The following is a 17,688-nucleotide window of genomic DNA, read 5'->3' as shown; positions in this document are numbered from 1 at the left end:
TATAAATCAGACACCCTTCATTCTGTTCTGACCATTTCTGTGTTCCAGAATCATCAGAAATCACTGTCACTTTGTTCTACTCCTTGTCCATCCTTCCTCCCCACCCCCATCATCACTGTAAACACACAAACCCAGAGATAAAGAATAATTACGACAGATGAGGTATTGACCCAAGTGGTTTTTATATTGTGTATCTGTGAGTGTGTGTGTGAGAGAGAGAGGACAGACAAGAAGTCTGTACTTCCAGGATAACATAAGGAAGTATAACCATAAGTAGTCCTTTAGAGACCCTGTGCTTCTTTATCCTGATCTAAATTTTCTCAGGTTGCACGGTGGATAGAGCACCAGCCCTAGAGTGAGGAGGACCCCAGTTCAAACCCAGTATCAGACCTTTACTAACAGAGTAACTCTGGACAAGTCACTTAACTCTGTTTGTCCTCATCCATAATGAGAACTAGAGAAGGAAATGGCAAACCATTCCAGTAGTTTTGCCAGTAAAAATTCCAAAATGGGGTCAAGAAGAGTCAGACACAACAGAGACAACTCAACACCAAAATTCCCTATCTTTTATGAACACATATTCCCTATGGGTCCCAAGGAGGGAAGCATGGACAATCAATCTCTCATATATCCCATGATCATCAGGAACTACTTGACCATTTTTTCTCTCCCTATATCATCATCCTTATCCCAGATCTAGAGGAAAATAATATTTCATTCAGATAAGAAGGAAAACCTTTGTTGCAGGTTTTATAGCAAAAAAAGAAAAGAATATACTGTGAAGAAACATACTCATCAAAACTGTTCACAGTTATCTAGAATTTTGATGTTTACACAGCACTTTCATATCAATAATTCAATAAGGTATGACAATGTAGACCCTAAAATATAATTCTTAGGTCAGTATTTTTGGCATGTTGGGGGATACTTTTCAGATAAGATAAAAACTATAGTTGTATCAAAACCAGATGCTCCTACAAAACTGGTGATAATTATTTAAAACCATCATTTTAAAAATTGTATTCCATAAGGAATTTATCCAGTTTTGTAAATGCTAATAAATGTAAGGTTTTCTTTTTTTAATGAAGCAAAAACCTCCATCTACAAGAATACACAGAAAGAAATTAAAAACAAAACCTAATTTCTAGAAAGCTAAGTCTTCTTAATCACAGTGTTTAGTCTGGTAAGAGTTCAAGTTACAAACTGCAATTTTTACAGTCACTTGCTTTCATCATACATTAAAGATTTAGTTGCACTCTGAATACTTTTATCAAACCAAAAATGCAAAATCATTGTGCATTTTTTTCATTATCATTCCTTTTCTTCAGGGTCTCTAATCATAGATTTTTGTATATTTCATTTTATAAATATAAATATATATATATATATATTCAGAAATTCACAGAAGCAAATGTGACATAATAAGTTGAACTGGCCAATATAAATCCATTCCATTTTTAATGGAATGAAAAACCATAACAACTAGTAAGACATCTATTTATATTCATGACTCATGATTCATAGAATCATTGAGTTTTAGAATTGTAAGGGACCACAGAAACCATCTAATTCAGACCCTTTCCTCTTTATCCCAAGTGAGAATTTCCCTTCTAGAATCTCCCAAATTGGGGCAGCTAGGTGGCGCAGTGGATAGAGCACTGGCCCTGGAGTCAGGAGTACCTGAGTTCAAATACAGCTTCAGACACTTAATAATTACCTAGCTGTGTGTGGCCTTGTGCAGGCCACTTTAACCCCATTGCCTTGCAAAAACTAAAAAAAGAACAAAACAAAAAACTAAAAAAAAAAAAATCTCCCAAATTTAATGAACCAGTCTGTGCTTAAATATTCCAATGATGGCAAACTCTCCATGTTTCTTGACATTATTATAGGATTTCATGTTGGAAGGGAATATAGAGATTCAACTAAGCCACAGAAAGATAAAATGAATTGCCCAAAACCACATAAAGAGTAAGCTTCAGAGCCGGGACCTAAACCTAGACATTCTGAAAATCAACAAATCTAGTGTTTTTTTTCTTCTATAATACATTAAAGCAGCCCATTTCATTTTTGAACATTACTGCCAAGATTTTTTTCCTCATTTTAGGCAAAAATTTGCCATTTTATAATTTTTACTAATTGCTTCTAGTTCCACTTTGTAAAGATAGAGGAAGAAGCCTAATTCTCTTTTTACTCGAAAACCCTTCACATATTTGAAAACAAGTTTTTTCTCATTCTTTTGAATAATTCTAATAAACATTTTCTGCATTTTCCATTATGCAAGATATCAACTATGGTTTATGTTGAAAAGAAAAAAATATGGCATAATCAGAAGAATATTACACAAGAGCTAAAGAGATCTGGGCTTAAATCCCAATCTTATGCTTCCTGGATGTTTTATCAAAGATTAAGCTTTTAACTTTTATAAGATGGAAATTATACTTTTACTACATGCCTCACATATTGTGGTTGTCACAAGAAAAACATTTTTTGAACCTTAAGGAGCCAGATAAATGTGAGCAAGAATATCATAAATGAAAGTTATATCTATGAGGCTGCCAGTTAGTGTTCACTCGACCTCCATTTGATCAACCAACAATATTCTATAAGCATTTATTGAATCTTGATCATGTTCTAAGCATTGTGCTTGGCACTAGAGATACCAAAAAAAGAAAGAAAACAATCCCTATTCATAAAGAGCTATTATTATAAGGTAGGAAATAACAAATAGGTATATACGTGTATATATGTAAGTATATATATACAAATATATTCATTTGTGTACATATAAGTGAATATAGAATAACTATAGAGATGAGCAATACAAAGTAGTGAAATACAGGGTATTTTGGGAGAGAAGGTTTTAGCAATTGAGGAGAGCATGAAGGGCTTCATATTGAAGATGGCACTTGAACTGTGTCTTCAAAAAAGAGAAGGGTTCTGTGAGAATTGGACACGAGATGGAACATATTCCAAGAAAAGTTGTTGGCCAGTGTAAAGGCACGGAGATGGATGATGGAATGAGGGACAGAGTACCATTTTACCTGAATCATATAGTGTGTAGGAGGGAGAGTAATGTCTAATGAAGTTAGAATGATAACTTTAAAAGTTAAACAGAGGAATTTATATCTTGTCCTAAAGACAACAGAGAGCCAGTTAAACTATATGAGTAGAGAAGTGATGTGGTTACATTTGCACTCACAGAAATTCACTTTGACAGCTGTGTTTATGATGGATTAGAGTAGAAAGAAGCTTGAGTCATGGAGACCAATTAAGAGACTGTCACAAGAATCCAATTAAGAGACTTTGAGGACCTGAATTAAGGTGATAAGATATATGAGTGAGAAATGGGATGGAGGAACAAACAAAAAATTTGACTGCTGATTGAATACTTAGAGTGATGGAGATTAAAGAGTTGAAGATGATGCTGAGATTATGAACCTCAGACATTGGAAAGATGATGGGACCTTCAATAGAAATAGGGAAGTTTGGAAAAGGATTTGGGTCAAAGATAAATGAGTTCCTTTTGGAACTTGCTCTCTTCCAGAGACAGAGATTCATTATTTCCCAAGACAACCCATTCCAGATTGATATCCTTTTACTGAGCCAAAATCTGCCTCCCTCTGCTGTCAGAATATTACTGTTCAGAGCTTCTATCTATGTAAGTAAGACGGCAACGTAGCCCTCATTCTGTTTTTATGAATATCTTTTCACAACTCCTAATGTATGTCAAGAATCTGCCAAAAAAACAAAGCTGGACTATTCCACCAGGTCAAAGAAGATAAGAGAGGCAGGGGAGTGGATGGAGGCTGTGTAACACCTTCAATGGTATGCCCCCAAGGACAGAAAAAAACTGGTCACTTTCCATGGTCAGTATAGTGCATATAACAGAATCACTGATGCTGCTACTTGGCTGGGTATAATGTGCTTTAATTTTGCATTTGGATTTTCATAGTATTCACCACCCTGGCTTTTAAATATCCCTTCTCTTTCTCTGTCACCTTCCATGCAGTCATGAATTGCACATATTTTTGTTCATGTGAACTGAACTGAAGAGTAGAGCTGAAGTGATAATGAATCTACATCTTGAAAGTCTTAGATTCATAATAAGCAATCTGCACAAACACATCTAATTGTTGAGACATGAGCAGTTTTCAATTGTGTATGAATATGTTAAAGCAAAGCTATAGATAAATTTTAGTCATCATCTTGCATCAAAATGCACTGAGACACTGGAATTTCTTCTTTATTTCTTCCTTCCTTCCTTTTCTTTCTTTTGTTCTCCTTCCCATTGTTCCCTCCTTCTCCCTTTCTTAATCCCTTCTCCATTATCTTTTCCCTGACTCTTCTTCTAACTCTTCCCCTCTTTTGCCATTTACCCATGTGACTTCAAGCAAGTGACCTAAAATTAGGGAGAGGGTAAACTAGATAATTCCTAAGACCCCTTATAGTCCTTTCAGTTATTTCATCTATAATTTTATTCATTTTAAATAACTCCCGCTGCAATAATTCCAATCTGATTTTGCATTATTGACCCTTCTTATAATCTACCTTCTTTGATGTTCACTACTGCCTCTTTTATTTGTACTACTCTTTGGTTGGTTGATTTATTGGTGGTGTAGGGAACTTCCAGGGTGGAAATTCCCTCCTTTCGCATTACTTTTGCCATTCATTTGTAACTGTGACATGAAGTGTTGTCTGGAGTATTGAGAGGTTAAGTGAAAGGTTAAGTGAGAGGTTAAGACAGAACTTCACTCAGGTTCTCCTGAGTCCAAAGCCTTTCTTCATGGTACTAACTCTACTTCTTAGAAGTTCTATTATTGTTTTAAAAGAATATAATTTTGTGGATAGTTGTCAAATTGCTATTGTGGCTAAATAAGAATGAATCATGAAATAGAGTCCATGCCAATTGCATACAAACAGCATGTCCCTTTTCTGCTTTTTTAAGCAGAATTAGAAGAAATCATGCAGAGTGGTAAAATGATCCACGGATTCGTCCAATCTTTTAACAGCTTTGGAAATAAAAACCATAACATATGTGTGAAAAACTTTTCTTGACTGAATTATCTTCAAGACTAAAAGAAAGTTCCATCATAAAATTTCCCTGATGGAGCTTTATGAGTTTATTTTCCCCAGCTATTTCAACCAATATGATGGATGGGGGGGGGGGGTGGGTAGGGTAGGTAAGATGGTTGATGGCAGATCATTGTAAAAAACTACAGAAAATGGAAAATGGAGAGTCCTCTAATTCAGAATGAATAGAGCATTATAGGCTGTTCAGAATTAAAAGACCACTTAGATTAGAAGATGTTAAGTTGCAGATATGTCAATAGACCATACAGGAAGGTGGAGTTCTAACCCTTCTGTTGTTGGATGGAAACATCAGGTTTTCATAGTTGATCAAGGACTTGTATTCTATGTGGCACTACCCTAGGCTTTATGCTATGGAAATTTTTTTAATCACTGACTTGTATAACAGCAGAGAAATACACTCATTAAAATGGTGGATAGCAAAAGTCAAATAATACTGACTACTTCAAAATGGGTTTTGACTTGTTTGGTTCTATCTGGGGAATTTCTTCTCTTACCCTCAGGAAAAAGTCATTCCTTTGAATGGTCCCAGAAATCAGTTATCTGAACCAAGGAAGGGTTTATAAGAGATTGAAGTACCCATTGGCAGAATTCAGCTCTGTGTATGTGTGTATGGGTGTGTCTGTATAGATGTGCATTTATATGTTTGAGTCTTTAGGAGCTCTAGAAAAAAAATGAAATGAGCCATGTTTCAATTTGGTTCTTACTATCTCCCATTTCAGCTTTTCCTTTCCCCATATTCCCTTGTAAACAATGAGACATTCTCCAATCTCAACGATTCTCAGAGCCATGCTCCTATTTCTGAAGTTTATCCCCTTTTAAACCCATCCTGAAGGAAAAAATGATATCAAGTATGTCAAGCACTTTGCAAAGCTTATAGTTGTCAGCTATCATAAATATTGTTATTATTTATCAAAAATCAGTTCTCAAATGGAGATCTAATAAACTATTTCCAGCTAAGATATCAATAATTAGTAATAGTATATAGTACTTTGAGGTTTACAAATGTTAGCTCATTTGATACTCTTAACAACCCCGTAAGGTAAGGGCTCTTATTATTCCCATCATTCACTTGAAGAGATTGAGGCAGATAAAGGTTAAGGAACTTGCCCAGGGTCACACAGCTTCTTAAGTATCTGAGGTCAAATTTGAACTCAGGTCTTCCCCAACTCTAAGTCGAGGGCTGTAATCACTGCACTACCTGTCTCTGCTATAGATTTGTAAACCAATCATTTCCAATAGTCTCTTGAAGCTCTAGACAATGAATACCTCTCATATAAAGAGAGGCATGGAGAAAGATAATCAACAACTGCGTGGAGCAGGGAATTATTCTGGAATATTTGGATTGGGTAATTAAATGATTACATCTCTATGTGATTGGAGATACTGAATGAGTTAAAGGTTAAACATAGCCTTTTCCTCCTTCAACAGTACTCCCCTACATTATGTTTTCCAAACCCTCCATGTTCTGGTCACTGTCTTAATTTATGATACATTTCTATGACGAAAAACATTTTTAGATTCTGTTTGCTGTTGTTTGAAATGCAGATAAATAGTTGGATAGGTGATGTTTTCAAAATTTATCAGATTAGCTTTTAAATATAGTACAAGACTCAGATATCAGTAGATCCAAACAAAAGCAGGAGACTCAAATGGAAAAACACAAATTAAGTACTGAGAGGTGTGAATTTAGTTTTGACTCTGATGCCGATTTTTGGTCTTACTTTTGGCACATCATATCTTCTCTGTGCTTCAGTTTTCCCATTTGTAAAATGGGAATACCTGCCTGGCCATATTGAATATAATTAAAAATATTTTTAAGATTTTTGCTTCTGCTGAGAAACAATTTAATGCTATTCCATCGACAAATTTAAATCACCAAGAAATTAGTATAGAACTTATAATTCTGTGTCAGAAAAGAAACACCCCTATCAAAGTATATTTATTTGAATAATACTTTTGGTCCAGATCCATAATCTCAATGAGATGGGGAATTCATAGTTCAGAAAATCTTTAAAACACTGTAAATGAGTAATTTTTCAGTGATTTGGCAAGTTGACTATGCAACAAGGGGGTTAAGTGATTTTTCTAGGGTCTCACAGTTACATATCAGAGGAAAAAATATAAAACTTTTATAATTAGCTTCAAGGCTCCACTATGCCACTCTCCACTCTCCTCTTCTTAATACATATATATATATATATTAATTATTAACATTATTTCAAATTACTATCCTTAAAAATAGAGGAATTAATTATAAACCAAATCATTGGTCATTTTAGAAATCTTTTGCTCTAGGGCAGCTAGGTGGTGTAGTGGATAAAGCACCGGCCCTGGAGTCAGGAGTACCTGGGTTCAAATCCGGTCTCAGACACTTAATAATTACCTAGCTGTGTGGCCTTGAGCAAGCCACTTAACCCTGTTTGCCTTGCAAAAACCTAAAAAAAACTTTTGCTCTAAATAAAATTATTTATAACAATACCTTGAAATTCTCTATCTTTACAATTTCCTTCAGAAGGAAAAAATGATCCCACTAATTACATAGTAGAAGATTCTTTGGAATGACATGGGTTGTTTCTTTTCAAACACCTAAAGGTATTAAATAGCCTGAGGTTTAATATATTTAGAAAACACTTTTTAACTTTGCTGATTTCAAATGAAGATGGCTCCCTTTATGTTCATAGTCTCGTTGTTATGTCCTTGTGACTTGTAGTCTAGTAATTCCCCATAAGAACTATGACTACAAACTGGTTTCAAGAACACTATATATTTTTTGTCATTTCACCATAGCTTTTTGCTCTAATTCTTCAAGGGTGGCAAAGACAGGAAATCTGTTTCTTATTTTCACATGAAGACAAGGTGGTATATACCACATTGAGATACAGTGGTCATCCAGGTGTTCTTCAGATTTACCTCTAGAATCTTCCTCTCAATCTCAGAATTCCTTTGCACCTAACTGAATGATGCAGAAGAAAAAGTACTAGATTATGTTGAGAGGACCTGAGTTTGAATCTTAATTCTGCCACTTACTAATTCTGTGACCTGTGCAAGTCTTTCGGAGCCTCATCTGTAAATGAAGAAACTCATCTAGATGGCCTTTAAGATCTCTTCTAGTTAAATGAATGATCCCAGGTTCTCTGATCTCATCTTCCTGAATTAGAATCTGGTCTGAAACATTTACCAGCTGAGCAAGTTACTTAACCTGTTTACCTCGGTTTTTCCATCTGTAAAATGAGCCGGAGAAGGAAGTGACAAGCAGCATCAGTACCTTTTCCAATAAAACCACAAATGAGGTTCATGAAGTATCAGGCATGACTCAATAACCTCAGCAGTTTTCCTCTAATCACCCTTCTTCTCCCACTTTAAACCTCCCTGCATCGCTTTGAATTCCCCATCATCACCCATCTTCCACACACATCAACCCTGAAGCAAGCTTTGTTTCATCACCTGTGCTGATAAACTGCTTCTGTCCGAAGACCTCATCAGGATCTCCTGACCCTGGCAGAACCAATCACTGAACCAGTCCACATTTTGTAAATCAGTTAAGAAGATAGTGTAATTCTAGAGGGTTGATATGGTGCTCCCCAGCTCTCATCATGGTTAGTATTCTTCCCAAGTTCAGGTTGAGGGTCTATCTTCTATATTCTGTTACCTACAAAAAATGATCCTTTCTTTTAAATTATAACATAAAAATATGTTATAATGTGTAAACATTGTTTGAGACTTAGGGAAAAAAAAGACCTGATAGTGTCATGTAAAAATTCTATCTCCCTTTTCTTTTTCTATGTGCAGAAGAGCTTCATGACCTAGAAAATAAACATCCAATTTAGCTTATGCGTCACTAAAGGTTCATTTTCTCTTAGATATAAACCCGTGGAGAGTAGCCTTCTCTAGCTTTTCACAAGTCTGCCCACTAGTTCTGCATTGGAAGATTATGCTCAATGTTACTTATTTACAGATGTATCTTATTTAGCCAATTTTCCTCCACACAAACAGTTTTTTCCTTCTCCTTCCTTGCCAAGTAAAGCCATGTAGTTTTATTACGTCCATGCCTGGTAATTCCTGAAGCATTCTCAACCATTATGAAACTGCCATCCTCCTTTGATTTTTTTGTCTTTGTTGCCCTTGGAATAAATTCCACAAACATCTTTTTATGGATAGAAATCTTGAAAAAATACCGAATTGCTAATGAGTTTCAGTAAAAAACTGAACATGGAATTTTAATCCAGAGAGTAGGAAAAGGCTGGCAACTTAGTACTCCCTGTTTTCAATGTAGCATTGTATAAGGCACAGTTATTACTGGGTATGATTCTCATTAGTCAACATCTTAAGTAGAATAAGAATCCCATTTTATTGGGATTTTCTATAATAAAAATATACAATAAAGCTGTTGTCCATCTGGTTAAAAAGAAAAGAAAAGAAATGGTGCTCCAAACACAAACATCACAGAATTGTTTTACGTTTTACATTCAACATCTGTGTCATATCCCCTGTATTACTTTTACACTTCAAAGACTATTAAAACCAATAATATGGCCAAGCCTATCATTAAGTGGATTTTTTGTGGTAAGACTATATAATAATATGAATGAAAAATATTTACAAAGATCTTGACAGTTTGCCATCAAAAAAAACTGCACTGCTTAACTCAAAATGACAAACCACATTTCACTTCTTTGCAGAGGAGGTGATATATCTGGGTTGACAGCTTGCAAGTTCCAATATTCTGTAACCTCCTGGTTGATCCCTGAAAATCAGTACAAAATGGAAAAGCTAGCATAACAGTAAGTCTAGGACATCCTTAGTTCTTAGTCTACCAGGAACGAAGACCTAGCAGAGCATCTCACCATATTTCCTGCCACTGTATCTCTTTCCCCTCCCAAATCATGCCAGAAATCATCAAGAATAGAAGGACCAGATGCATCAACTGAATCAAAAAAGTTATGTTTTTTATTTTGAAATAAAAATTTTCACCCTATCTTCTTTTTCTTTGTCTTTTAAAAAATAAATAAATAATTGACTGCATCAATCTGGCCCTTCAAGGTTTTCTTACATTCCTATCCTCTTTGTGTAATCTATTTGGTTTTGATGGATAAATGCAAATTTACCTCCCCCCCAAAAAAATGTATCAAACCAACTCCATACCATTTTACTTCCTATTATCCATTTATCCAGCAGGAGGCAAATCTTTCCCAGGCATATTGTCATCTGATGCGCCTCCTTCTCCATGACCTCCATTTTCTACTTCTTGGTCTGGGAACACAGTAACTAATCAACTTGCCCTTTGACTACTCTCAATTCACGTGATTTCTCAGAACAAAATTGCCTTCCCTGACCATTTCCCTATGTATGTTATTTCCTCCTTTTAGAATCTAAACTTCTTGAAGGCAAGAACTTTCTCCATTTTTATTTGTACCCAGAACCTAGTGCAATGTTCATCACAAAGAGTAGGAGCTTAACAAAATCTCATCATTCATTCATTGCATATATTTTGAAAGATGGAAAGAGAATCCTCCATGTTTGTAAATTTACAGAGGCATATCAAGTAGTATCAACAAAGAAAATTAGGTTCTCATTACTCTTTCCCAGAACCACCAAGTAAATGATGAAAAATTCAATTAGTGGGCCAGTTATTTGGTCTCTGCATGAGCTCAAAGAATAGATTGGCCCAATCTTTTTATTGAACTAGCTAAATTTGCTAGTTGTTTTGGTGTTCTATCAACAGCCTTAAAAACTCCAAAAGCAAGGCTCTTGTGAGTACTCAGCTCAGTTCTCCTACTCATTCCAAGCTCTGCAGGGCAAAAAAAAGCTAGGCCAAAAGTCTCCATTGGCTGCTCTTGTAAGAAAGAAAGCCAAATTCTCCTGCATCAACCTAGAGAAATTTCTCTGTGGGTTGGTGTCAATCGAGTCAGCGGGTCAGAGAATTGGACTGTTTGGAGGAATCACATTGTTCTTTCTGGAATCAACCACACAGAAGTCCTTCAAGTAAAAATACTGCTGACAGTGGGAGAGACTTGAAGCCAACCAGCACACCCTTTTTGGATGATTAATGTTCTTTAGCATCATGTAATGGAAGAGTACTAGCTTTAGGATGAGAACTGGATTTTAAGCCCACTTCTGCTATTTAATACCTCTATGACCTTGGGTAAACCCTTTAGTTTCTCTGAACCTCAGTTTCGTCATCTGTTAAGTGAGGAGAATGGATGAACTGATCTCTGAGGTCCATTCAAACTTCATATCTTGTGGTTCTGTGTTCTCATCCTCAGGGTTTGGGGAGTTTTTTTGGGAGGGGGGTAGATGAGAGAATTAGACCTCTGATTTCATTTTTAAAGTAAGGAAAAAATCTTAGCAACTTCTCCAACTCCTAAGTCACTGAGAAATTAAGCAGCCTATATAATGATACAGTCAATATATCAGAGAAAAGACTGGATCCCAAGTTTTCCTCTGAGGTCAGTTCTAGCTGCTAGTTTTTGAATGAAAGAACATTTATAAGAAACACACCCACACCCACCCACTCACACAGAGTTTTAAGAAAGACCTTTTATTGCAGGGGAAAGGAAAAGGAGAAATAGGGAGGACAGTGATATATGATAGTGGCACCAAAAGTGTGTTAATACAATATATTGACAATACATAGAAGAGGGAAGAAGGAAATTTAGAACAGGACACAAAGATAATTCCGACCTCTGGGTTTAGATTTAAAACAAAGAAGATTCCCAGTTTTATATGTAATCATTTTTTTATTCCTCTAAGGAAATCCCATCAATTAAAAAAAAGTCAAAAAACCACTGTCCTCATCAACCTGCCCCAATCCCGGAGAAAAGCAATATCTAGGGGAGTTCCCATGCCCTTGTGTATCTCTATGAACTTCTGGGCATCCTCCTTATGGAGTATTTATCTTTCTGTTGCATCTCTTTGGGGGTTATTCCCCAAACCTACACTCATACTCAGACTTCAGGTGCCAAAGAGCAGCTGACTCAGAATTCTCTAATCTGTCTGAGGTTTCTAGTACTCAGAAGCCCCCACTGCTCTGCTTCCCACTGATTATCAACTAACAGCTTCAATTCATGTATAGTGAAGAGGATGCCATGTATGTCATCCCCTGAGTAAGAGTAGTTGGTCCAAACAAGAGTTCACCCCAAAGTCTGGGCATATACTCCCACAGAAAACATGGAGAGTTGGAACCAAGTCCAGGGATGGGAACAGATTGAACTCATGAGCTCCTATTGACTTGAACTTCATTCTCGATTCTTGGGCATCATTTTTCTCTGGTAGGGAGGGATCATTCTTGAAGTTGTTTCCTCCCTCAGGTAACTTATCTGTCTTTGTTCTGTGTTCCTATTTATGCTGGGTGTATACTCTGAATCTAACCTCAGCTATAGATCAGACTACCTACTCTCCATTAGGATGATGGGGGGACATGAGGAGACTAGATATAGAAAGTACCCTCTGAGCTCACTCCTCCACTCCCATGGATGGTCTCTGGTACAGTCGCAAGGGTCTGCTACTTTAAGACCCTCCTGAATCTAGATCTTCTACCACTGACTCTTTTACCATAGGAATGTATCTTTCAGATGGGCTATACTTTTATTTATAGTTGCAGTTGTGTTAACTGATCTTTTCAGCTAGTCACAAGGCATTTCCTCTGTGAAGCCATCTGTCTTGTCCAAAGAGTGCTTTGTTATTGGCTTCTTCCAAATTGATTCATGACTTGTTTGCACCTAGTTTATGTAGTTGAATTTTTAATTGACTGATTGATTCAATATCCATACTGATATTCTGTCTGGGAATTCTGTGTTTATATTAACCATCCTTCTTAAATACAAGATCTAGCTTTCAGAAAAAAATTTTGGAATAGAAGTTTGTCTTTGGTACTCTCTCAAAGTTTGTTTCCACTTTCCTTGAACTTATCTTATTCTTCAGATTCTTATTCTTATTTAAGTTTTTACCAATCATTTTTTGGCAAGTTTTTGAGTTTTACATTTTTCTCCTTCCTTCCCTTCCTTCCCCTCTCCTTCTGACAGAAAGCAATCTGATATAGGCTCTATATTTGTAACTATGCTAAACATAGATCCATATTGATCATACTGTGAATGAAGAATCATATCCAAATGGAAGAAAGAAAATAATAGAGAGAAAAAAATAATGCATGAGACAACTTTTAAAAATTGAAGGTAATAAGCTTTGGTCTTCATTTAAACTTGTCTGGATATGGATGGTATTTTCTATCACAAGTCTTTAGAATTGTCTTTGATTATTGTACTGCTGTACAAGTCCATCATGATTGATCATCATTCCATGTTGTGGTTAGCATGTATAATGTTTTTCTGGTCCTGTTCATTTCACTCAGCAACAATTCTTATGCAAGTCTTTCCAGGCCTTTCTGAAATGCCATCCATCATGATTTCTTATAAAAGAATCATGTTCCATTGCATACACATATCACAAATTGTTCAGCCATACCCCAATTGATGGGGACCCCCTCAATTTCCAATTCTTTGCCACAACAAAAAGAGCTATTCTGAATATTTTTGTACATGTAGAAGTTTTACCCTTTTTCATGATCTCCTTATGTGATATGACTGGATCATTTGGCATACATATTTTTATTGTCCTTTGGCCAAATTCCAAATTGCTCTCCAGAAAGATTGGATTAGTTCATAACTCCACCAACAATTCATTAGTGTTCCAATTTTCCCACATCCCCTCCAACATTGATCATTTTCCTTTCTAAACATATTGTCTTGCTATTCTTGCTTTTAAGTGATCCCCTCAAGTATTTACAAAACTCTAAAGTGTTAACTAAAAACATCTGTAGGTGAGAACTTTCTCAGAGTCATTCATATTTTAAGAGAAAAAAATGTGAATGGCACAAAGAAAAAAGTTATAAGGATGAAGAGATAAGGCAATCTCCTCTACCACTTTGAAAGTAGATAACTACTACTATCACATAAAACAAGCCTTATTGTATATTGGCCACTGATAGAAAAATGACACATTTCTGAAAAATGATTTTCCATACCCTCTCAAATCATTCCATTGTAAAAGTCAACTTTCTATGTTTCAAGCTTCCCTATCTTTAAAATGAATAAAAGGTGTTCTGATCTAAGAGGTCCTCCTACAGACTTAAGTTCCTACAGATATAAATATTTTCAACCAAAAGCACCATCCCTTCCCTCAGAGTCGCCAAGATCTCACCCTGTGATTCCATCTTAAGTGACTCCTGATAACCTGCATGTAACTTTTATGTAGCCTCTCTCTTATAGGTAGATCTGCCCATTGATTTCTCTGTCAAGTCAAGAGATATTTATTCATTGAATACTGTCTGCCAACCAGAGTGTTAAATGCTGGGGATATAAAGAGAAGTAATAAGATAGTCCTTGTCCTTAAGGGCTTTACATTCTAATGAAGGGGAAGAAGCATGAAATACATCATACAACAGTAAAAACAATGGTCAAGTACCACCTTTTACACAAAGCTTCTCCTGATCTCCCAGCTACTGGTGTCATCTCTAACTGCTTTATATCAAACTACCTTAATTTTCAGTTTCTATTCATTCTAAATGTTTAGTGAATTGAATTGGAGATGGTTGATGAGGTGGCCTTGGATCCAAGAAGACCGGGTTTGAAGTTCCAGCTTCTAACACACACTAACTCTGGAAACATGAGCAGGTCATTCAGTGGTCTAGGCAACCGAGTCAAGTCACCAATCATTTATCAATGTGCTGAGCTATGAAGATGTCTAGGAAGGGAAGAAACAATCCCTGTTTCTTATTGTCCTTCTGACTAATGGGGAGAAAACAATTATGCTCATAAGTATGGACTCTCGAGCTTGATTCACAACTAATTCCAGAAACTGGAGGAAAGATGCCAAATCATGGTAGAGGTGGAGCTTATTTATCTGTGAGTTCTCTATCCTAATGAATTACAAGTCTGGTCCCTGTCTCTCTACTTAGTCTTCATATACTTCTATGTGTACATTTGATCTTCTCTCATGGAACATTAGTTCCTATAGAGCAGGAAGTGTTTCCTTTTTTATCTTCTAATCTCCAGGGCTCAGAACAATACCTGACATCAGTTAAGGTGCTTAATAAATATTTGCTGATTAATTGATGCATCCTGTATACCACCAAGATTCAGAGTAACTGTAGTCTAATTCATACATGTTTGGAATGTGATCTCCTTTGCCTTCTCCCTGGAACTGCTCTGAAATGCCACTGCCTTGAAAAAGTCTTTGAACATTTGTGAAGAATGACAGTTTCCCCTGCTTCCCCCATGTCTTCTGAATACCAGATTTTCTTAACCATCAATCACCACTCTAACCTTCCATTAGCTTGCATACAATGTAAATATTTAATCTTATTTCTTTCTCTATTTGTTCAGTGTTTATTTACTGGTCCCTGAAATCATAGATGAGAGTATATGGCAGAAGAAATCTGTAGGTTTCAGTTATTCATAGTACATGCATTATATTTTTACCCACTCCACCATTACCTGAGTAACTTATAAGTTATCCAGTGCTACAATTCTGGTACATGATAAAGGCTTTTGAATGGAGTTGATGACCAAAGTTCCCCTGAAAAAACATAGTCAAGATGGGAGGAGGGAGGGAAAGAGACAGACAGACACACAAATAGAGTCAGAGAAAGATAGAGTCCCAACTCATTTTTCATTAATGTAATTCATGCAAAGCATTATCTTCATCTCTGAGAATGCAAAGACAAAATGAAATAGCTCTTGCTCTCCAAAGGCTTACATTCTCCTGTTGTTAATCTGATCACTCATTTGAATAACCTTCACATGACTTTACAGGGTGGTCTTACCAAAAAGAGACTATTTAGTCCAAATCCTGGTTCTGTAACTTGCTACACTTTACTTCCCCAAGAGTCCATTTTCTTATCTTTAAAATGAGTATAAGAACACTTGCACTACCTACCACATGGGATACATAGAGGAAAGCACTTTGCATGGTTGATACCATCCTCCTTGTACTCCTCTTAAGGGAGTTAATTATTTTATAGTAAATAGTTTTACCAGAGGAAAGATTCTAAGAAATAGAATCAAATTAAACTTCATATTGCAGCCTTTAAAAAGGGAGAATGAATACAGAAGTCCATTTTTACCTGAATCATGTAGGGGGAATTCATGCTCAGACCAAGGAAAGCAAATGGGAAACTTCCCATTGTTAATGACCGATTGACTAGGATAACATAATTGCTAAAGTGTTACCATTTTGAACTGTTTTGCTTTCTAAGTTGTATTTGTGCCAGTGAACTATTCTGTGATGTTTATTATTAATCCTGGTATTCCAGAACATTAGTATTCAACTTTGCAGGTGACTCTTTATAGAAAGGTTTATCAGTTGCGTCTAAAACAAAAAAAAAAAAAAACAGGAAAACTTTAAACAATATGTATTCTTAAACCCCCAGCAATGCATCTATTTGGCCTCAACTGGCAATTGCAACAAACTGAAAATGACACTTTTGAGAATGGAAAAGTGAATGCTGATACTGTGCCAACAAACACTGTCTCATTACCTTCTGGTGACAATGGTAAGAGATACACTGCTTTGTTCTGTGTCTTGTTTAATATTTCTTTGAATTTTTTTTTACAGCCATGTTCACATCTACTTTTTGGGAAGTGGGTTGGCTGAGAGTAAAAGTTATCCCCAGAGTATTACCACAACAACAATAACAACCTCAACAACAAAAATCGTTGCAAAGAATTTAAATTACAAAAAAAGAAGTTTAAATCATTTTAAAATTATTTTGCTGAACTAATAGGAATAACCTTTTTCTTTAAATAATTGAAGTAATGAAATTATGCCTCATCTGGTTCATAAATTGTGCCACTTTTTGTCCCCAGAGTATGTCTGCATATGGATTTTCAGCTTAAGTTAAAGTGAAATAGGTCATAGTCAGTATATCTTCCTCTTGCTCATTTTACACATTGTCTTCCTTATCATCTTTAAAGTTAAAATACTGTATAAATTGTCTTAGTGAGGCAATTAAGGTCCCCTTTCAGTTTCTCTGGACCTCCAGTTTTTGCATTTTAGACTGAGAGATGTTTAAATCAATAGATTCTGATTGTAAAGCTGAATTTCATTGGTCCACTCCAGATATCTCACCTGTACCTGTTCCAGCAATCTTTTCCCATTTCTTGCCCAACAGACCAAGGCTGCCTTAGAGCCATGTTAGCTGGGTCCCTGTTCCTCCTTTCCTCCATCTCTCGCTTTTTATATCTCTTATCTAGCATGCTTGATTCATCCTTTGGCATCTGTCAATGCCTGGCTCTGTGTGGGTGGCTTCCAAACCAGGGTGAGAAAGAAGCTATTACATTCTTAATGAACATATATCCTTTTACACACACACACACACACACACACACACACACACACACAAATCTACTGTGACTCATGCTTTTTGTCATCTTTCATCCCTCTCCTCATCTTGTTTTATTATGATAATAATACTTTGTGGCATGCCTCCTACTCCTTAGGGAGGGGAGAGAGTTTTATGAGACATTATATTTTCATAATCGTAATGAATGGTCTCTACATGAGGCCTTTTCATAGAAAGTGCCCCATGTTCCTTAAACATTA

At 36.1% G+C, this 17,688-nt stretch overlaps 1 protein-coding gene across 1 annotated transcript in view; it reads left to right on the top strand.

Moving 5' to 3' along the window:
- TENM3 (teneurin transmembrane protein 3) overlaps positions 1-17,688 on the top strand; it is a 3,314,517-nt gene that overhangs the window by 3,121,202 nt on the left and 175,627 nt on the right. The window contains exon 16 of the mRNA XM_074231559.1: positions 16,499-16,639. Within this exon, the coding sequence (XP_074087660.1) occupies positions 16,499-16,639 (141 nt within the window). The remainder of the gene's footprint in view (positions 1-16,498; positions 16,640-17,688) is intronic.

This window comes from Macrotis lagotis, chromosome 3 (assembly GCF_037893015.1).
Source record: "Macrotis lagotis isolate mMagLag1 chromosome 3, bilby.v1.9.chrom.fasta, whole genome shotgun sequence".
In the NCBI taxonomy this organism is placed as follows: Eukaryota; Metazoa; Chordata; class Mammalia; order Peramelemorphia; family Peramelidae; genus Macrotis; species Macrotis lagotis.
Note: the sequence above shows the minus strand (reverse complement) of the source record. Positions and strands in the feature narration are given on the sequence as shown.